The 22,555-nt window shown below is 40.5% G+C and overlaps 1 protein-coding gene and 1 non-coding gene across 6 annotated transcripts in view; one reads left to right on the forward strand and one right to left on the reverse strand.

The window, feature by feature from the left end:
* The window catches only part of FBXO16 (F-box protein 16), a 52,117-nt gene that overhangs the window by 24,882 nt on the left and 4,680 nt on the right, over window positions 1-22,555 (forward strand). For 2 of the 5 annotated variants that reach the window (XM_065908115.1, XM_065908114.1), the window contains exons 4-7: window positions 1,688-1,894; window positions 6,456-6,620; window positions 10,503-10,735; window positions 12,457-12,559. In XM_065908115.1, the coding sequence (XP_065764187.1) occupies window positions 1,688-1,894; window positions 6,456-6,620; window positions 10,503-10,735; window positions 12,457-12,559 (708 nt within the window). Of the gene's footprint in view, window positions 1-1,687; window positions 1,895-6,455; window positions 6,621-10,502; window positions 10,736-12,456; window positions 12,564-18,076; window positions 18,142-22,555 lie in introns of those variants that run through there. The other 3 variants (XM_065908118.1, XM_065908116.1, XM_065908117.1) reach the window with 3 other exon arrangements.
* LOC136148837 (U6 spliceosomal RNA) lies at window positions 18,915-19,021 on the reverse strand. Its single transcript, XR_010659601.1, has one exon. It is a non-coding gene; the product is annotated as a U6 spliceosomal RNA (small nuclear RNA).

A 22,555-nucleotide genomic window follows, 5' to 3' on the forward strand; every position in this document is an offset into this window, starting at 1 on the left:
TTTCTGGCACTCTTTTTTTTTTTTCCAGGTCCTCCTATCAACTTTTCCTTTCCAATCATATCAATCATTTACATATTAGTAGTACTTTAACTGGAGCCTCCCAGGTGGTGCTAGTGGTAAGGAATCCACCTGCCAATGCGGGAGACCCAAAAGACACAGGTTCAATCCCTGGGTCAGGAAGATCCCTTGGAATAGGAAATGGCACCCCATCCCAGTATTCTTGCCTGGAAAATTCCATGGACAGAGGAGCCTAGTGGGCTCAGCAAAGAGTCAGACAAGAGTGAGTGGCTGAGAACACACACACACACACACACACACACACAGAACTTTAACCCTATATACTCCCCCTTCTCAGAGATATTTGCTTGTATTGCCTTATCTGTAATTGTGAACGCAAAGGTTTGTTTCTGGTCCTGGAGTTTTAATCATTAATGAGCTGATATAGAAACTGGGGTGGGGGGAGACTGACCACCCAGGTGTCTTCTCTTCATGTTGCACGGACAGTCCCTGGCTTAAGATGCTTTGGCTTAGCAACTTTTTGGCTTTACAGTGATGCAAAAGTGATAGAGGTTCAGTGGAAACCATACTTAAAACTTTGTATTTGGGGTTTTTTGGAGGGGTGGCTAGCCATGTGCAGTAGGATCCTCTTTTATGGTGCTGGGCAGCCAGTGAGCCACAGCTCCAGTCAGCCACTCGGTCACAAGAGCACAGGCCAGACACACTTAAAACCATCAGTACCCAGACAGCCATCCTGGTTTTCACGTTCAGTGCGCTTGTGTACACGCTAAGCTGCGTTGTCGCGTCTGACTCTGTGCAACCCCATGACTGCAGCCCACCAGGCTCCTCTGTCCATGGACATCTCCAGGCAAGATACTGGAGTGGGTTGCCATTCCCTTCTCCAGGTGTAGCAGTCAATAAATTACATGAAGTAGTCAACACTTTATTATAAAATAGGCTTTGTGGTAGATGATTTTGCCCAACTGTAGGTTCTTGTGAGGGCTTCCCTGGTGGCTCAGTGATAAAGAATGCCCCTGTCAATGCAGGAGACTCAGGTTTGTTCCATGGGCTCTTCCTGACCCAGCAGGGCATGGCAACCCACTCCAGTATTCTTGCCTGGAGAGTCCCATGGACAGAGGAGCCTGGTGGGCAACAGTCCATAGGGTCGCAAAACAGCTGGACCTGACTGAGCGACTAAACAGCAACAAGCATCAAGGTTCATGTACGTGTTCTGAGCACATTAAGGTAGACTGGGCTAAGCTAGGATGTTTGGTAGGTTAAGTGTATTACATGCATTTTTAATTTATGATATTTTCAACTTATGATAGATTAATTGAGATATAGCCCCATCAGAAGTTAAAGAAAATCTGTATTTTACAAGTCTATATATATTCTCAGTTTATGAATATGACCAGCTCCCAAATTTTTCTGCAACTCCAAGTTTTGAGGTCAAGTGCACGTCTTTGTCCACACCGGCCTTGCTTGGGCTCACGCTCACAACTGTGAGAAAGAATAGGTAGGTGGCAAAACGTGGGGTGTACTCGCTAGGGAAAGAAATGCATGCAATTCGTTAGGAATAAGTTACTAAACTCACTTTCTCTGCAGTTCTTTATCTCTTTCATAATGCATCTCTGGTGTCAGAATAAACCTCGAGCTTTTTTTTTTTTTGCTTTGCTTTTTTTTTTCCCAGTTTGACAAATGGACGGATACTCAGAGGAGAAGAATCCTGACAGGCTTGTTAGAACGCTGCTCCCTGTCACAGCAAAAGTTCTGCTGTCGAAAGCTTCAGGAGAAAATTCCAACAGAAGCTCTGGATTTTACTACGAAGCTCCCAAGGGTGTTATCTTTATATATCTTTTCCTTCCTGGACCCCCGAAGCCTTTGTCGCTGTGCACAGGTACAGACAAAAAAGCAGTGTTTGGTGTTTTGTAAAGACAGCTTAGAAAATACTGAAACTTGAGGGAAAAAAAGAACGCACGTATACAAAACCAAGAATTGACAAGATATGTTTAGTTTGTACAATTTGAATTGGCCCCCATCTCTTTTGTGTCTGGTTGTGCATTTAGTGCTCAAAGGGGAGAAAAAGTAAGCCATCACTAAGTGTCCATAAAATAGTATTAGCCAGTTGGGGAAATATATACACATGTATATAATGGATTCATCAGCAGAATAGTCTTATATTGCACAGCAGAGGACCATAGTAAAACCTTAAAGTGTAGTGTGCAGGCCATTCATAAATAGAAAAATGCAAAATAAGGTGCTAATGTGATAAATACAAAAGCATGTGAGACTGAAGAAGTTCAGAGTGGACAAATGTGCTCACAGGTCGGAAAAGCATCTGACCATTATTTTCTCACAAGTAATTCCATGGTGTATTCAAGTATATTTTTTAAGATATAAAATTGATAGTCATTTTGTTGATTTCTTTTCATAGTCTAGAAAGACCAGAAATTACCTGTTACTGTGCATTCACATGGTAACTTTAGTTTTTAAAATTAAGAAAATGAATGCAGTAAGATAGATAGATGACTTATTTAATAATTGGTGTTGGGACAATTGGGCAGTATCTGGAAAAAAATTCTAGAAGGATAAAAGATTGATATGAAATTATAGGAAACCATTTCCTACTCGGGGAATTCCCTGGTGGTTCAGTGGTTAAGTCTCTGCGCTTTCACTGCTGAGGGCAGAAGTTCAATCCCTGTTTGGGGAACTAAGATCCTGTAAGCCACCAGGCATGACTAAAGGGGAAAAAAAAATGTAGTTAAAGGAAACCTACGGAAGGAAGACTTTGTGAGTAATTTATAATATTCAGAGCCTCAAAAGAAAATGTATAACTTAAAACCTTGCTTTATTTATTTTATATATATTGTATTTATATTATATATGCTTTATAAATAAAGAAAGCAAGATTTTAAGTTGTGACTATAAAAATTAAAATTTTCTCCATAGAGAAGAAAACTGTAAATAAATACAAACAGTAAACAGGAGGGAATTCCCTGGTAGTGGTTAGGATTCAGTGCTTTTACTGATGAGGGCTCAGATTCCACCCCTGGTTGGGAGACTAAGAACCTACAAGCTGCTGCAGCGTGGCCAAAAAAAAATTAAAATAAACGGGAAAAAACATTGCCAGCAAAGGAGTAATTTTCTTATTTTTTAAAGAACAACTATAAATCTACATTAAGAAGAAAAAAACCCAAAGCCTAGCAGAAAAATGAGCAAAGGAAGTGAACGAATAGTTCACAGAAAGAAAAGCAGATGTTTCTAAAATAGATAAAATGCTTAGCCTCATTTTCATGTCATCATTTGTGACTCAGATGGATTGAGTTTCTTTTTTTCTTTTTTTAGTTTCTTTTTTAATGATACTATTTTATATTGTTGGGGGTGTGGGGAAACAGGCACCTTCATATGTTGTTGGTAGATGAAGTGATGCAAACACCAAGGAGAGCAATTTGGTAGTGTTCAATTTTTAAATAAAGATTCCTGGACATTCCCTGGTGATCCAGTGGTTAGGACTCTGTGCTTTCACTAACAAGGGTGTGACTTTGATCCCTGGTCAGGGACCTGAGATCCTGCATGCCATGAGACATGGCTAAAAACTTAAAAAAAATTTTAATTAAAAAAAAAATAAGATTACCTTTGGCCAGTAGTTCCACTTCTTGGAATTTGTCAGATGGGTATACTTCAACACAGGCAAAATTTATGTCTATAAAAGAATATTGCATCATTGTTTGTAGTAGCAAAAGGTTGGAAATAATGGGAAAGCTGCTAATAGCAGACTGGTTGCAACTATCTCTGCAATATATCATCAAGAAAAAAAGGTGTAAAATTATCCTACCATTTTGGAAAGAATAAAAGAATGTATCCATATTTGTTAACCTTGTGGAATGGCACACAAGAAGCCAGTAACAATGGTTACATTCGGGGAGGGAAATGAGTGGCTAGAGGACAAGGATGAGAGATTACTTTTTTTACAGTGCGCCCCTTGGTATCTTTGAATTTAGTGTTGATGTACACATGTTACTTATTCTAAAAATGAAACAATTTGGTTTTTAAAAAAGCATAGTGTTTTAAATGCCCAGTAATAGAGTATCATTCAGGCATATAATGAATTTTTAGGCAGTCATTAGAGAACATGTTTTGGAAGAACAGAGATGCTTATTATATGTAAAATGAAAAAAAGCATGATTTTAAATTGCAATGCAGTTTCCCAATTTTGCTTTCATATATACCTGGAAAACAGAAAGGAAAATAACTCTACCAGCTTGTTGATAATGTTTGGTCATCTCTGATTGACAGGGTTCTGGGTATTGTTTTTCTTCAAGTTTCTCAAAATTTTCCATATTTTTCACAGGGAGAATGTTATCATCCCAGGGATATGTGATATGAAACAGCCAATCTTATCATCTATGTGTACTGTATGTCAGTCTTGGTAGATTTCAGCATTGTATTTTACTCCCAAAACTGACTGTGAGGCACTTTAAATCTTTAGCTAGATTTAAAGTAAACACTAAAGTCATTGCGCCAAGATGAGCTTTGAGCTGTTTAAAAATGTGGTGGGAATTGTCTTACAGTTTTGAAAGCTCTTACCTACCCTCAACTTTCCTCATTCCTATTTAGTTTTAAACAAAAAGCAAAAATCAAAAACAAAGCAAAACTTTATCTATCCCCAGTGCGGGGTGGCGGGGCGGCGGGGGGCGGGGGGGAAGCCCAACTTAACTACCCGGGTCTAAACCAGATCTAAGTAAAAAGAGGAAGAGGGCGAGAATTGAGAATTGAGAACTTTCTCCCCATCCCCTCCCTCCCAAACTCCACATCTTGATTGAATTAACTAACCATATGAGGATTGAGGGCAGTGTCATTTCATTCTGGGTTGCACAAAGTGGTCATCATCTCTATTTCTGCCTGCAGTGTTGTATTAGATCCTCTAAGCCTTTTCCTCCATGAGATCCTGAACCTACTGTTTCTCCAAATTATGCCCCCTTCTGCTTCCTTCTCCCATACATGTCTTATCTTCAGCCCATAAAATAATCCTGGACGTAATAGGAACTCCATACACAATGGATGGAAAGAGAGAGGAAGAGAGACAGATCAATAAACAAATGGATAGGTAGCAAGTTCCATTACAGAGTGTTCTGCTCCTTTTGGGGGCACTCAAACATTTATTTTTTATTGAGTTAACCTTGAAAAAGAGGCCAATTTTCCAAGGATGAAATGAACGTGAAGATTAGCTGTCATCTCTGCAATTCTTGATAAGAGACATGGAATGCCTAGTCTCAACTTTATATATGGACTTGACTCTAGTTTCTACTAAGACTTGTTTAAAACCTGGAGTAAATTATTTTAAACACTACTACACATAATAGGGTCACCGCCACCATTTGCTGGATGTGTAGGATTGACCGTAATGCTGTGAAAATGGAATGTATAGAATATATTTTTTTTTTAATTTATTTATTTGGCTGCACCAGGTGTTAGTTGCAGCATGTGGGATGATCCAGTTCCCTAACCAGGGATCAAACCCTGGCCCCCTGCACTGAAAGCATAGAATCTTAGCCACCAGACCATCAGGGAAGTCCCCAGGATAAATACTTAATGCTCTATTGAATCTAAAAGGCTATTTAGGACACACCAATATAGTATTCGTCATTGTGTTCCCTTTATAAAGTTTATATTTAGTTAAATCATAAGAATGGAGGGAAAACAGAAGCATATCATGAAAAAAATAAGCCATGTGCCAACTGGAGTTTCTGTAGCCTTCATATAACTTTCATATGCAGACTTCCAGAGATCTTTAGGAAGTTCCAAAGTCTTATCTGAAACTTAGTTTCCGCATTTGCAAGGGGAGAATATTAATTATACTGCCCTTCAAGTTGTGATGAGGATGATGAATAGCTTGATAAATATTAGTTGACTTGGATTCTGTCTGAATTAACATTTTTTTAAAAAAGAAAAAGGGGTACCCAAAGCCAGTGCTCTGTGTGAACCTGGAGGGATATTCAGGTTGGAGGGGACACATGTATACCTATGGCTAATGTATGGCAAAATCATCATAATGTTGTGAAGTAATTATCCTCCAATTAAAATAAATAAATAAAATTTTAAAAAAATCCTCCTGCCTGGTTAGGAAGCACTTCAGGTAGGAGGTAACTTAGCTGTGATTTGGAGGAAAAGGACCAAAAAGAAATTAGTTGTGAATTTCAGGCCTGGTTTATCTAGTTAAAATTATGTTTACTCCGATTCATTCATGGGCTTCCCCAGTGGCTCAGCGGTAAAGAACCCACCTGCAATGCAGGAAACACAGAGAAGTGGGTTCAATCCCCGCATCAGGAAGATCCCCTGGAGGAGGGCATGGCAACCCACTCCAGAAAAAAAAAAGTTCTCTAAGTACCAGGGTGACAGCTCACAACCTAGAGAAAGTGGACATGTAAACTGAATAATTTTTAATATTATTTTTCCAGGTGAGCTGGCATTGGAAGAACTTAACTGAACTGGATCAGCTATGGATGCTAAAATGTTTAAGGTTTAACTGGTACCTCAATTTCTCCCCAACCCCCTATGAGCAGGGTGTATGGAAGAAGCATTATATTCAAATGGTGAAAGAACTCCATGTTACCAAGCCCAAGGTAAATTTGGGAAAAGGATCAACAGAATTACTAATATCAGCTACTTAGGAATTCTAGAACTAAGTTGTGGAAGGTCATTGGTTCAAAAGAAATATACCATGACTACAAAATTCCCTTGTTCTAAGAACTTAACAGCTCTTTTCAAGATACCCATGTTAGTTGAAAGTCATCTGACACTCACAAACCACAGTTCCATCCAGGTTAGGACTTGGAGCTCCTCTTTCTCTCTGGATTCCTGAATTTCTGTGTCTCTAACGCCTACAGAACCCAATTCTGACACTGGGATTCTGTGGGTAATGTGCAGTATTTATTACCTATGGGTCATCAAATTTTACTTAACTAATTCAAATTTTCTGTGATTCTACCAGGCAAACTGAAGTTTATGTTTCTATCATTTATAAAGAAAAGTTTTGCAATAAATTAGTAATTAGGAAAGGGCATAATAGGCATATTAAAATTCTTTTTACTTTAGAAACTAGCAATGTAAAGTCCCTACATAGAATCGTAAACAGTAAATAATATGAGTATAAATTTTTCTAGTGGTTTTCTATGCATTATAACCAATGTTTATGTTCATTCTTAGAGTCACAGTTAATTAGATAAGTTATGGGAAATTTTTATGAGCTTTTTCTTTATGGCATGACCTATATACATGCAGAGTTGTGCATCGTTTTGTATAATAGAAGAGTTCCTGAAAATTAGGTGTAAATTAAAATTTTTAAATTAGTTTTAAAACCACAGGGATTTTTTAATATAGAAAAGCTGCAGTGAGTCCTTTTTGAATTGAAGAATCCTTTTGAAATACAAATAGTTGGTTCTTAACATGCTCATTTACATTTCATTTTATTGTGTTTACTTGAAGTAGAAACCCTCTACATTTAATATAGTAATAAACTGCATAATTAATACTGTTATGATTAAAATAATAAAAGCAGCCTTTCTGATTTCAATGATAGCTGTTCTTCATGAGAATTTCTTTTAAAAAGAAAAATTTTAAATGCAGTGGTGGAAGAGTTATTTTTAAAATTACAATAGCTATGACTCCTTTTATCACAAGGCTTTCCTTAACTCTCATTCGAAGTCACTCATAGGCAGGAAAGGCTTCAATAGGTGAAGCTTGGGTTATTCTGGGGCAGAGGAGAGAAAAGTGATTAACCAGGTTGTAGAATGAAAAAAGGTTTTGAGTATTGTATGTAATACTGATTTTAAAACTTGGTCTTCAACAATAACTCTTTTTCCAGAAACTATTTATGCATTTCCCTGGTGGCTCAGATGGTAAGGAATCCACCTGCAATGCAGCAGATTCAGGTTTGTGCCCTGGGTCGGGAAGATCCCCTGGAGAAGAGAATGGCAACCCACTCTAGTATTCTTGCCTGGAGAATCTCCATGGTCAGAGGAGCCTGGTGGGCTACAGTCCATAGGATCATAGAGTTGGACATGACTGAGCAACTAACACACACATATTTTAAAATAATGAATAGTTCTGGTACAAGAAAATTGACACATTGTTGCTTAGTATTCAATTTCTTTAGGGAGTACTTTGTTATAGTAAATTTCAGTTTTTCTACTAAAGAAAAAACTGGCAAATTAAACCCAGTAATATATAAAAAAAGAATAATACATGATGACCAAGTGGGATATATCCAAGGAGAGTAAGGTTGGCATAATATTCAAAAATCAGTCCATGTAATTCACAGAATAAAAGAGAAAAGATATATGGTCATTTCAATATATGCAAACAAAAGCATTTAAAATTTTTTCAACATTTGCGATTTTAAAAAGTCTCAAAAGGCTTTGAGTAAAGGGAACAAATTTTTTGTTTACTTAAGAGAAAAGTCACCAGTTTTCATTATTATCTGTTTTGTTAAGGGGTCAATATTTTGTACTTTTCAAAATGAATGATGTTTGTTTATGTATATGGTTACTAGCATCCTTGCCTAAATTTTCTCGCCTGAAACTGCTTTTTTATTATCATGATTCTTTATTACCAGTGGTGTTAAACGAGACCTCTTCCAGCAAAAATAGACTTCATTCAGTGTAAACTCAGAAAAATGAAGTGAATGTCCATCTTATTTTATTTATTTTGTTTTTTGGCCACTGCATGTGACTTGGGATCTTAGTTCCCTGACCAGGGATTGAACTCCTGCTCTCGGTAGTGAAAGCGTAGATTCCTAACCACTGGACCACCAGGGAGTTCCTTGAATGTCCATTTTAAGTGAGATCCGCACTGTACTATGCTCAGTCATATCCAACTCTTTTCAACCCCATGGACTGTAGCCCACCAGGCTCCTCTGTCCATGGGGGTTCTCCAGGCAAGAACACTGGAGTAGGTTGCCATGCCCTCCTCCAGGATTCGCACAAAACATCGAATACTAATCTAGTAATGAGCCATCAATTATATAAAAGTAAAATGTCTTCTTACTCTGCTACTTACAATCACTCACTAAATCAGTAAATATTTATTAAATACTGTTATGTGCCAGGTGCTAAGAGTACAATGGTCTTAACCCCACTTTCTGGGAGCCTAGTTTATGGCCCGGGACACAGACAAACAGTTACCACATTGAATACGAAGTACTATCTATCCTATAATAGAAATATGTACAAAGAACAACTGAAACAAGGATAAGAAACTAACTGATTCTGCTTGGAGGAACTTGGGGAATTTAAGAATTTTCACAAACAATTTAAGCAAACCAATTTACTGAGCAAAGCTTCCATAATCTCTTAAAGAACAAAAATTAAGCCTTTAATGGCTTCTCAACATAGCAGTACCTCTTCCCTTAGGCTACAACTGCATAAAAACCCTTACGAATTTTATACACACAAAAAAAACAGACTTTCATTTGGGGCAATTAAAAAATAGACTTTCAAAAAAAAATAGACTTTCCCAATTCTTTGGAAATGGCTGAAGTTTTGATAATTGATAAAATCTATAGTTTACCCGTACATAATGGAAATTGTCTCTGTGTTTTAGATAGGTAGGACAGGGTACTGTTTTTAAGAATGTATATTTTTATGAACAAATAAACTGCAGTTGTGGAATAACTGTATAATAATACGGTAGGTGAGGTGGCAATATAGGATAGAGAAGTTCATTGTGTGGGCTTGAAGCTGGACAATCCTGGATTCAAATTCTGACCCTGTGTCTTATTACTTGTGTCTTAATAGTAGTAGTGGAAAAATTAATCAGTTTATCCTATCTTCAGTTTTCTCTTCTGTAAAATGGAAGTAGTTATGATTACCTTTCAAAGTTATCATGAAGGTTAAATAAAGTAATGTAGGAACGGGACTTTCCTGGTGGTCCAATGGTTAAGACTCCATGCTTTCAATGTAAGGGGTGCGGGTTTGATCCCTGGTAGGGAGAATTAAGATCCCGCATGCCTCACTGTATAACCCCCCTCAAAAAATATTAATAATGCAGGAATACTTCCTGAGACAGTGCCTGACACATACAAGTACCTCTGGGTTGGTGGCTGCTGTAATCATTGACACCATTATCACTGCCAACTTGGTGATAATGATAATGATGATTTTTTTTTAAAGAATTCATTTATTTATTCATTTTTGGTTGCAAAGGGTCTTCGCTACTGCCCTTGGGCGTTCTCTAGTTGCAGTGAGCAGGGGCTTTTCTCTACCTTCCATGCTCAGGACTCTTATTGCAATGGCTTCGCTTGTTGCAGAGCACAGACTCTAGAGCTCTGGCCCAGTGGTTGTGGCACCGCGGGCAAGTGGAATCTTCCTGGACCAGGGATTGAACCGTGTCCCCTGCGTTGGCAGGCAGGTTCTTAATCACTCGACCACCAGGGAAATCCATGTTCTTTGTTTTACTTTTGTTATTATTATAGTGTTTTGAGAACAGAAATAATTTTCTCCTTCTAGACACCTCCAAAAGATGGGTTTGTGATCGCGGATGTTCAACCCATTAGAAGCAGTTCTCCAGGGGGAAAGCTGTCTCCTTCATCTGCTTTCCGATCCTCTTCCTCTTTGAGAAAGAAGAACCACCCAGGGGAGAAAGAACTCCCACCCTGGAGGTCTTCTGACAAGCATCCAACTGATATCATTCGCTTCAATTACCTGGACAACTGTGACCCCATTGAACACAGCTGGCAAGGGTAAGAACTGTGCCCTTCTCCACTTCTTTCCTTTTAGAAACAATTTACTGGCACTTTGGTCTACGAAAAGATGAAAACAGAAGCTACTGTGAAATACGAATGCTTTTCACTGGTGATGGTGGTTTAGTCACTGAGTCCTGTCAGACTCTGTGGAAACCCATGGACTGTAGCCCACCAGGCTCCTCTGTCCATGGGGATTCTCCAGGCAAGAATACTGGAGTGGGTTGCCATTCTCTTCTCCAGCAGATCTTCTCAACTCAGGGATCAAAACTGCATCTCCTGCATTGCAGGTGGATTCTTTACTGCTGAGCCACCAGCGATGCCCCAAGAAGCAAAAAGTGATTGAAAGTAAATGAAACTTTATTGGTAAATTTGACCTTTCCTTTAGGATTTGTTTGCATTTTGTAGCTATAATGTTTTCCTTACAGCTTCTTTTAATATTTTAATACCTCAGATTCCAATCTAGCACCATAGGGTTCATATAGTCTTTTCTGTCTTTGCGCCTCTCTTCTGTGACATTGAGATATATACATATATTTGATTATATATATACATACATAATTTTGTATGGGGTTTCCTGGTGGCTCAGAACCCACCTGCAATGTAGGAGACCTGGGTTCCGTCCCTGGGTTGAGAAGATCCCCTGGAGGAGGGCATGGTAACCCACTCCAGTATTCTTGCCTGGAGAATCCCCATGGACAGAGGAGGCTGGCAGGCTACAAAAAGAGTTGGACACAACTGAGCGACTAAGCACAGTACAGCGTGATTTTGTATAAAAAATATATGAAGTATACACACAGAGAATATAGTTACTTAGCAGATTCTGGAAGTAATTTCTGAATTGCTAACTCATATCATTGTCAAAACAAATTTGCTAACTAGAGTTCAATGTTGGTTTCTGGTTCATTTTGCCTTTAGCCTGAGGGTATATACTCATAATAATAATAATGTGGATCCATACTTTATCCTATTATATGCAAGCATTTTAAAAAACAAATATTAATGTTAATACAAACAAGACTATTGAAAACAGCTTAAGATGTCTTTGCCTGTGCTTTTGTCCTTAGGATATGTTCTACTAAGGCTATTCAGACAATTGACTGTGTTAAAGTCCCATAAAGTTATTCCTTTGTGTGGGGTAACACCACCAGCTGCTTTTAGATTTTGGATTTTTTTTTCTTTTATTTCATAATTTTGAGATGGTTCCAAAGTCAAATACACAAAACAAAGTGCATCTGGAGAAGTCTCCAATACTGTTCCGTGTTCCTAATTGGATCACAGGGGAATCCTATGAATAGGTAACTATTTTTTTAAAAAGTCCTTACATTTAAAAAATCATAAAGGAGGGGAAGTGAGGCAGATGAAAAAATATAAACACATACAGACACATGCACCCCTTTCTGAAAGAAATGGTGTCACACAGTACATACCACTTTGTCCCGCTTTCTTTCTTTCTGTAACAATATATCCTGGAGCTCACTCCACAGGTATATAAAGAAATACCCTGACCTCCTTTTTACAGCCCACACTCCTCCATTGTGTGGATGCGTCAGAGTTTATTCAACCCCTTCTCTATTGATGGACACTTGACTTGTTTCCAGCTGAGTGAAGATAATCTTTTAAACCGCAGGAACAACAAAATCAAATAGACAAACAGCTATGCCAACCACCAAAGCTTTAAAATGATATTTATAATTTCCCCAATGCTCTCCAATTAACAGGAGAAGGAAAAGACATGAAGTGACTCCAGCTTTCAACCGACAGTCACGTGATAAGAAAAATAAATCACAGGACAGATCTAAACTAAGAAGAGCACAGTCGCTGGTAAGTATTGCTTACAAACTATTTCCCCCCATAATGTTAATGAAAAATGCTGGGTCTCTGTAATCCTCTTCTTGAGATTGATTTTTCTGGGGGGGAACCATCAAGTAACGGTTTAAATTCTGGTCTCTGACACTGACTGGCTAGCTGTGTGACCTTGAAGATACCCTTTATTTAATCTCTCTGAGCCTCAGTCTTTTTAAAAGCTTGGATGGATTGGTGTGTGTGAATCTGCTTTGAAAACTATACAATATAAAGGAAGTATTATTATCACTGTTTCTTCTTCTGTGAGTCCGTTGGGGTCAGAGAGGGGAGCCTATAGAAATTTCTCTATAGAAATTACTTATCTGTAGAATATAAGGTCCACTGACCTAAGAAAAAGGTATTGTGCTGCGCTGAGTTGGTCAGTTGTGTCCAACTTTCTGCAGTCCCGGGGACTGTAGCCCACCAGGCTCCTCTGTCCACAGAATTTTCCAGGCAAGAATACTGGAATGGATTGCCCTTTTCTATTCCCGGGGATCTTCCTGACCCAGGGATCGAGCCCACCTTCTCTTGCATCTCCTGCATTGGCAGAATTCTTTACCACAGGCACTACCTGGGAAGCCCAAGAAAAAGATATTGAGTTAGCCAAAAACTTCATTCTGGTTTTTCCTTAGCATCTTATGGAAAAACCCAAACATTTTGGCCAGCCCCATACACGTTCCATAGCTGTTCTGTCACCAGTGGAACATGATAAAAGTGCATTCTAAATAACTTCAGAAAAAAAATGAATTAAGAACTTTTCTTTCCCTAATTAAAAAATAGCTAATTGACAACCTAATAAAAGTCAGTGGTTGTGACTAGGGAGCATTATTATTTCAGAGCAGAATTTCCCAAATTGTGGTTCTGTACCCCCAATGGATCCCTTTCAGCACATATGAGAGTCTTTGGAGCCAAGTAGAAGGGAATAAGGGTGGAATAAAAAGTTTCCATTAGTAGTAAAGATTTAGAAAAAGGCTGCAGATACACACTAAAGGAAAATTAATATAAAATGGATGTCAGTTGGGAGAAGGATAAGTGTGTACTCATGAATAAATCACTTTTATAGCTCTCCTTTAAAGCTTAATTACTTTCTGTTTCAATACATTTTCAAGTGTTATGTTCCAAAAAGAGAGAGAGAGAGAGATGAGCTTTTTGAAATAGGTTAGTCTATATTCTGAGGAGACAATCTGGTTGGACGGGATGAGACTTATCACAGACATATGTATGGAGGCCCAAGGGAATGAGGAAGCTTAAAATAGAGCAGTAAAATTGTCAGTGAAAACCATTAATTGGGAAAAATAACTATGAGGTTTATCACCCGAGACACTCAGGCATGCGGCTGCCTAGTTGCCGGCCCCTCCTCAGCCAGAAGTAGAAGAGAAATCTGGGGGAGAATAGGGAATTTGCAGGAAGATAAAAGTTGGTGACGTATGCTTACAAACTATGAGCACAATCAGACATTTCTCTGGCTTAAAAAACAAAACAAAAATCAAAGGCTAAACAGAAACCCTCCCTCTGGGTTTTTGACATTCACCATCTGTCACCCTCTAGCAGGGCTTGCTTAAGTTAAAATAGTCATAAATTAAAGACTTCAAAAGTTGTGCTCATTCAAGCTGAAAGGGAAACCAGGGCAAAGTAAACGAGAATGGAACACCGTTAAGCTATGAGTAGGTGAGGTGGGCGATTGTATGGATCTACTTGTGTGTGTTATTTGATCAGTCACGTCCGACTCTTTGTGACCCTGTGGACTGTAGCCCGCCAGGCTCCTCTGTCCATGGAATTCTCCAGGCAAGAATATTGGAGTGGGTTGCCATTTCCTCCTCCAGGGGATCTTCCCGACCCAAGGATTGAACCTGGGTCTCCTGCTTTGCAGGTGGGTTCTTTACCATCTGAGCCACCAGGGAAGCATACTTGTGTGGTTTTGTAAATATGCTGATTAGAATCACTATTTCTGCTTAATTATGATAAGGAGCGTTGAGGCATAATTAAACCGTCCAAAATGTTTGACTCTACATTGGCGTCTGTGATGTGCGTGCATGCCTAGTCTTCTCTGACTCTTTGCGACCCCATGGACTGTAGTCTGCCAGGCTCCTCCTTTCCATGGGATTTTCCAGACAAGAATACTGGGGCGGGTTGCCATTTCCTACTCCAGGAGATCTTTCAGTCCCAGGGATCGAACCTGAGTCTACTGCATCTCCTGCATGGGCAGGCAGAGTCTTTGCCACTGTGCCAATGGGGGAGCCTTGCGGCTATTCAGGCCACAGGCTGCAGGTGGCTAAGGCCCTCCCAACTGTGCCAGTTGCCCCACCGTCCACCACATCCCTCCCTTGGAGGAAAGGAGCAACCTCCTACATGAGGCAAGGTGATTGTGAAAATGAAATACTAGCTATGAGGCCTGAGAGGAGAGGAACTGGGTCTTGGGGAAATTCATTTAGGGGAGATAAAGTAAGGAGTAAATAAAATCTGACAATAGAATGGATAATGAAGGACCTACTGTATAGCACAGGGAACTCTGCTTAATGTTATGTGGCAGCCTGGATGGGAGAGGGGTTTGGGGGAGAATGGATACATGTGTACGTATGTCTGAGTCCCTTTGCTGTCCACCTGAGGCCATCACAACATTGTTAATTGGCTATATTCCAGTGTCAAATAAAAAGCTGAAAACAAAACAGAAACGACAAGTGCAGCTGTGGAGAGAGAGTGGTAGACACAGCCCAGGTGTGATTAAAGTGGAGAAAATCACACATTCATCAGATAGAAAGTTCTTGCATCATTTAGACAGGTTTATCTAGGAAGATTCAGGAGGAACTAGAGAAACAGGTGAACAGGAAAAACTTAGGGGAACACCTTACAAAGCCAGGATGAGAAGGATAGATCACCAACGCCCAGGGAGGACCTAAGGCCTGAACAGTGGCGGGCTCCCTGTCCCTCGAAGTGGAAAAGGATACTAGGAGAAGCTAAAACTTTGTGAAATGGAGGGATTAGAAGAAAAACAACACCGGTGTGAAGTACAAAGAATATTCCTTTGAATATCTCCAAACTTTTTGGCACCAGAGACCACTTTCATGAAAGAAAATTTTTTCCATGAATTGGGGAAGGGGGAATGGTTTCAGGATGATTCAAGTGCATTACATTTATTGTGTACTTTATTTCTATTATTATTACATCAGCTCCACCTCAGATCATCAGATATTAGATCCCGGAGGTTGGGGACCCCTCTCTCGGCTATCTCTCAAGGGCATGGCTCTCAGGTCACTGAGGCATCTTCACTGTTTGCCTGTCATTACTGAAAGCCTTCAAATATTAGAGTTCTCCCCCTAAACAGAAACATTCTCAAGGAAACAGTTTCAAATCTGTGTATATTGCTGTGAGCTGGTGATGTTTTCTACTATTATTAGGTTTGAGTTTCAAGGGTACCTGATTCCCCTTTTAATTCCTGCACTGCCTCATCATAGCTGCTTCATTGAACCACCTTTTGGTGTGAATCACTGATAGGAGCTAGGCTTCCCATGTGGTTCAGTGGTAAAGAATCCACCTGCCAATAGTGGAGATACAGGTTTGATCCCTGGGTTGGGAAGATTCCCCTGCGAGAAGAAATGACAACCCACTCCAATATTCTTGCCTGGGAAAATCCTATGGACAGAGGAGCCTGGCAGGCTACAGTCTGTGGGGTCCCGAAGAGTTGGATACGACTGAGCAAATCTCTGTCTATTCGATCACCAATGCTTTATCATTTTGAAGGTGATTTATTAAAATTATATAAACATCAAGGTATGTTCATTACCATTAGTTTTTTGTTGTGGTGGTTGTTTGTTTGTTTTGCTTTTTGGCCACACCATGTGGCATGTGGGATCTTAATTCCTGACCAGGGATTGAACCTGTGAACCTTTGCATTGGACGCTCAGAATCTTAACCACTGGACCATTAAGGAAGTCCCATCATTAGTTATAATAAAGTTCCAGACAGAACAAAGTCAAGAAAAAATACAAGCACCACAAGACAGCCAGGTGGCACCTTAAACCTCAGAGATTTTCCCATCTTGAGTAAAGATGTGAAAAAAATAATTTTTAAAAATCTTAACAACTGGCCCCATGATTCCTTTTTGGGAAGAGGAAGGAGGGAGCTGTCTCCTTGGGGGAAAGCCACAGAGGAACAAATGCTCCAGGCACCTGGACGCCAGGGGAGGGAAAACCTGCCAGGCTGGAGATTAGAGGAAAAGTTTCTTGTTTCTGCTCCTGCAAGATGAGGGAAGGGGGGCAGAGGGCGGAAAGGAAAGAAATAAGACCAGGAAAGAAAAGCCAGCTGGACGGAGAGAAGCTGAGCCCGGGCAAGGGAATTCGACACGTCAGTGTTAGATGTCAACCCAGCCATTCCCAATCAAATTTGTTCCCTATTACTGGGATGTAAAGCCTGCCTTCCATCTCTTTAGGAAATTGTACTCAATTTATACATGGAAGCAAGATCTCAGTAGTCTAGAAACCAAGAAAGCCCTTCAGGACTGTTTACAAAAACCAAGGTAGGGAGGGCGGGACTTCCCTGGCAGTCCAGTGGTTAAGACTTCACGCTTCCAGGGGGGGAAGGTTTGATCCTTGGTAAGGGAACTAAGATCCCACACACTGAGCTTGGCCAAGGAGGGGAAAAAAAATGCTATCCTTAAACATAAAACCAAGAGGGGTGGGCTTTGGGCTTTCCAGGACTGGAATTGGGACCCAGCTGAGCTGACATCTTGTTTTTTGTCTGTTTTTTGTTTTTCCTTTTTCCTACCAAATTAAGTATAAAAACAAATACCTTTTTGTCTCATGCTCAGCTTTTTTCCTTGAAGGTTAGAAATCCTCACTTTCCAGGTTTTGATTTAGCCGAGGATTTGAAAAACCTTTCTGTTTGCAGTGTTCAGCTAAATACAGGTAACAAAAGCTGCTAATTGCCTGCTTACTCTAATTGCTTTAGATAAGACCTTATCTTGCCTGGTGCTCCTCCCCTTAACTCCAGCCTCTGTGGTTACCGTCTTGACCTCCTTCCAGGATAACTTGATTCTTAATGTCCTGATTGTTTTTTAATAGTATTTAAGCTTTCTCACTTTTTTTTTTTCCCTATCTGGATTAAGAGAGGAGGAGAAAGGAGTATTCTCTAAAGTGATTCATGGTTCATGTCTAAGAAAAAACAATGGTTTAAGAATTGGGAAACCCCTAGCTCTGACCTTAGCTCTACTGTTGACTAGCAGACACTCCAGCTATTTCTAAAATAGGTTAGAGTTGCATCTTTTTTTTTTTTTCATAATAATTGAGGTTTCTTTTAAATATTTATCTTATTTATTAAGTGTTTATTTCACTGTACCGGGTCTTAGTTGCAGCACATAGGATCTTCAATCTTCCTTGTGGCATGTGAGATCTAGTTCCCTGACCAGGGATGGAACCCACACCCACTGCATTGGGAGCACAGAATCTTAGCCACTGGACTACCAGGGAAGTCCCTGAAATACCTCTTTAATGTCTCTTCCAGGCTAAAGTCTGAATCTCTGGATCCTCAGTTTCTCACGACATTTATTCTCTGCTTTCCCCTAATGCCAAAAAAAAAAATCCAGTGTATTCATGAATCCTAATTCTAAATCATTAAAAACTGGTTTCTGTCTCCTTTTTTTTTTCTTTGAACTTTAGAAAACCTAATTAATTAAAACAGAAGAATTTATAAAACATAGTTTATACAGTGGTTTTCTTGCAAGCCGTCTTTAATAGACTTCTTTCAAATTCTGACAAATATACTAGGTGTTTGGTTTGAATGTGCAGAACTAAAAATATCTACAGGAGAGATTTTTAATTACTTTGTTCAATCAGTGAAATTCCTGAGAGTTCCATTTGGAAGAAAGAATAAGAAAGAATATGGGGGACTTACCTTGTGGTCCAGTGGCTAAGACACTGTACTCCCAATGCAGGGGGCCTGAGTTTGATCCCTGGTCAGGGAACTAGATTCCATATGCCACAGTGTAGACCTGAAGCAGCCAAGTAAATAAATAAATTTTAGCAAAACAACAATATATTTTTTTAAAAGAAGGAATATGGGCTTTGCAGTCTGAGAGACCTGGCCTTTTTTTTTTCCCATGGTAGCGAGCAAACAGGATTTATTTCAGAGAGAAAGCACGAAACTCTCAGCATAGACACTGAGGGGAGGTAAAGTGCCCCAGAGCGGGGCTTTTTTACTAAGCAGTGCAACTTTAGATAAGTTACTTAACCTCTCTGAGCCTCAATTAAAAAAAAAATTTCCCTTTTATATTCATACTTTTTTAACTTTATTTTTTAATTGGAGGAAAATCGCTTTACAATGTTGTGATGGTTTCTGCCATAAAAATATGAAATGCTTCACCAATTTGCATGTCATCCTTGAGCAGGGGCCATGCTAATCTTCTTTGTACCATTCCAATTTAAGTATATGTGCTGCCAAAGTGAGCACTGAGCCTCAATTTCTTTGTCTATAAAATGGGAATAATGATACCTCCCTTGCAGGACTGTTGTGAGGATTACATGCCAGGTATATACATTAAGTAGTCAATACATGTTCACGTTCTCCTCCATTAAACACCATCTTATTTTTCACTTTGCTGACCAAGAGCACATGTTTGGGCCTGAAACAACCTAGGTTCAATGCCTGATCCAACAATTTTAGCAACTCAGTGATTTGGGACACGTTGTTAACAATCTTGGAAGCACTGTTTTCTCATCTGGAAAATGGAGTTAGCAACAACAGTGCCCAGCTTCAGGAAGCGTTCATGAACTAGTCACATCCATCAGAATCACATCAGATCACCATGGGGACAGCAGGGATGCTAAGAGAGTGCTGACGCTGAGTGGCTGCTGAGTTGCTGACGAGGGGCCGGCCAGGAGGAGGCTCCAACCTTCTCTTTCTTGATTTTACCTTTACTTTCCCCACCTTTCTTTTTTTATTATTATTATTTTTAATTGATTATTTTTGGCTGTGGTGGGTCTTAATTGCAGCATGTGGGATCTTTCATTGTGGGGCGCGGGATTCTCTCTAGACATGGCTCGCGGGCTCAGTAGTTGTGACTTGCAAACTTAATTGCCCTGTGGTTTGTGGGATCTTAGTTCCCCCACCAGGGATCAAACCCTCGTCCCCTGCATTGGAAGGCAGATTCTTAACCACTGGACCACCAGGGAAAGCCCCTCCCCACTTTTCTTTGTCTTTCTCCATTGTCTTCTGTCTCACAGTTTCTGCTGTGTGAAAAATGGTTGCATCCAGAGCAGTATGACATGGAACCCATGTATTTTCCTTCCCTGCACAGCCTCCATAAATCTTGTGTCTGTGCATGACTCCTTTTCAGTGCTGGGTTTTTGATTCCACGCCCCCAGGTAGAATACTGTGTGTTGAACTCTGCCATGGATTTGGTGCTGTGCGCCCTCCTCTGCCTCTGATACCTCCAAGATGAAAAGACCTAATTGCTAAGAATCCTGGGGGCAAAATTAATTCTCAGGAAGGACCACAACTTAGCATCTTTGCATTTCTCCTTTGCCTCTGAAAAAGCATAGCCTGCTCTGTCTTGTGGCCTCTTGTTTGATCATGCGACGCATAATAAATTAACTTGGCATTTCCAACAGCAGTAATTCTACTTGCTTCTCTTTCCCTGAACATTTAGACTGGGGCCAAATGGCTTCTTGTTTTTACTTAAGAGTTAAACAAAAGAGACTTCCCTGGTGGCGCTGTGGTTAAGACTCTGCCTTCCAATGCAGGGGCTGCAGGTTCAATCCCTGATGAGGGGACCAAGATCCCACATGCATCACTGCTCAAAAACTAAAACAAGAAACAGAAGCAATATTGTAACAAATTCAATAAACAACTTTAAAAATGGTCCATATCAAAAAAAAATCTTTAAAAAATATATGTGTGTGCATATGTAGTCTATATGTATGTACTCGTGTATAACCCTTTGTGTTAAATAGTTTGGCTTTTTACAGCAAACTACATTAGAAGTCAATTTTCTCAGACATGGATGCTTTGAAATGTAAATTCATAGTCCCTACTAACAAACAACCACAGGAATTCTATGTCCTGTGCACATTTGGCGGCACATACCAACTTTATGTCACCTACTTGGGAGGTTGAATGGTGCCATCACATAATCTTGGGCTTAAATTTCAAAACCCTGGCTAGAATTTCCTCCTTAGCCTTTCCCCCACAACTGACAGTTTTACCCCAGAGCTAAAGATAAATGAAGAACAAAAACAGGCCTGTTGCTGTGTTGATTATTTCTTGCTCACCTCTATTTCTCTATTTAAAAAAAAGTTTAAGGTATATGTTTTTTAATGTGGACCACTTTTTTTTAATGGCCATATCATACAGCATGTAGGATCTTTAGTTGGGGCGTGCAAACTCTTAGTTGTGGCACGCTGGATCTAGTTCCCTGACCAGGAATGGAACCCCAGCCCCTTCGCATTGGGAGCTCGGAGTCTTAGCCACTGGACCACCAGGGGAGTCCTAGACCCATTGTTTCTTGACTGCTTTCCCTTCGTTCCTGCAGTCCTTTCTTCCCGTAAGATCATTAATTACTGAGACCTGTTTAAGGGCAAGCATTGTGGCCAGGCTTAGATCACAAAATGTCTTGGACCAAGATGGGTTCTCTTATGTCAAAGATGTCATGCCTGATTCTCTTTCTCCAGGGACCCCCTCCCCTATCTGCTTACAACACCCAATGTTGACGTAAAAGAAATTTCCAGTTATTTCAACCAGATCATCAGATGCTCTGGATCAAACTCAAGACTGTCAGATTTGTACCCTTTGTATATTTCCTCAGGCTTCCCAGGTGGCTCAAGTGGTAAAGAATCCACCTACCAATACAGGAGATGCAGACAGGAGATACAGATTTGATCCCTGGATCTGGAAGCTCCCCTGGAGGAGGAAGTGACAACCCACTCCAGTATTCTTGCCTGGAAAGTTCCATGGACAGAGGAGCCTGGCGGGCTACAATCCACAGGGTTGCAAAGAATCGGACACAACTTAGCTACACACACACACACGCGTATAATTCCCCATATTTTGTCTTTCCTCCTTAGATTTTGTCTTTCCTCTTGTCATGATGGGCATTAAAGTCTTAAAATGAAGAGGGTCTACAAACTTGTTTTCAGGGACAACCAGGAAGGTTGGTGGCTGACCAGCCCACTCGAGATGGCTGTTCTCTTGCTCTCTGTCTGTCCCCTGCCTGACCAGGGCCTGCTTCACTTACACTGACTCTGGCCTTCCTACATACTTGCCTTGGGCCCGAGCTCGTGATTGTTCTTATCAAAGGGGAGGAGAGGGGCGTGCCCTTCTGTTGGTTTCCCTGGTAATCGATGGGCCCATCTGACATCAACTCCCCTGTAACTGGCAATCTCCCCTTCCACCAGGAACAAAGACTGCTGCCGTGTCCTGAAGGTGTCTGCTGCCCAGGGTGGGGGTGTCGCTCTAGGCCTCTGCTTCAGACACATAAGCTCCCCATCTGTCAAACCGTTGATGTCTCTGTTGCTTGATGCTTGTGTCGTGCTAAGTCACTTCAGTCATGTCTGACTCTTTGCAACCTTATGGGCTGTAGCCCGGCAGGCTCCTCTGTTCATGGGATTCTCCGGTCAAGAATACTGGAGTGGGTTGCCATTCCCTTCTCCAGGGGATCTTTCTGGCCCAGGGATCAAACCCTCATCTGCTGTGTCTCCTGCATTGCTAGTGGATTCTTCACTGCTGAGCCCCCGGGGAAGCCCCTCTGTTGCCCACTCCGGGCTTTCCTCAGTCTTGAAGCTGGGCAAATGCAGGCTTTGTAGGGCTTTGAGGTGCAGTCCAACAGGTGGGCATAAAGAGACCAGCTTCCAGAGCCCCTCAGGAAGGGATGAGAAACTTGACAATTTGGGTAGGTGGTGACAATTACCAAGAGGAGAGGTGGTGGGGCAGGGGGAGTCCCTGGGACCTGCCAGGGTGGAAAAGGAGAGCTTGAGAGGAGCCTGCCTG

The sequence above is a fragment of the Muntiacus reevesi genome, chromosome 17, assembly GCF_963930625.1.
Source record: "Muntiacus reevesi chromosome 17, mMunRee1.1, whole genome shotgun sequence".
NCBI classification, from domain to species: Eukaryota; Metazoa; Chordata; class Mammalia; order Artiodactyla; family Cervidae; genus Muntiacus; species Muntiacus reevesi.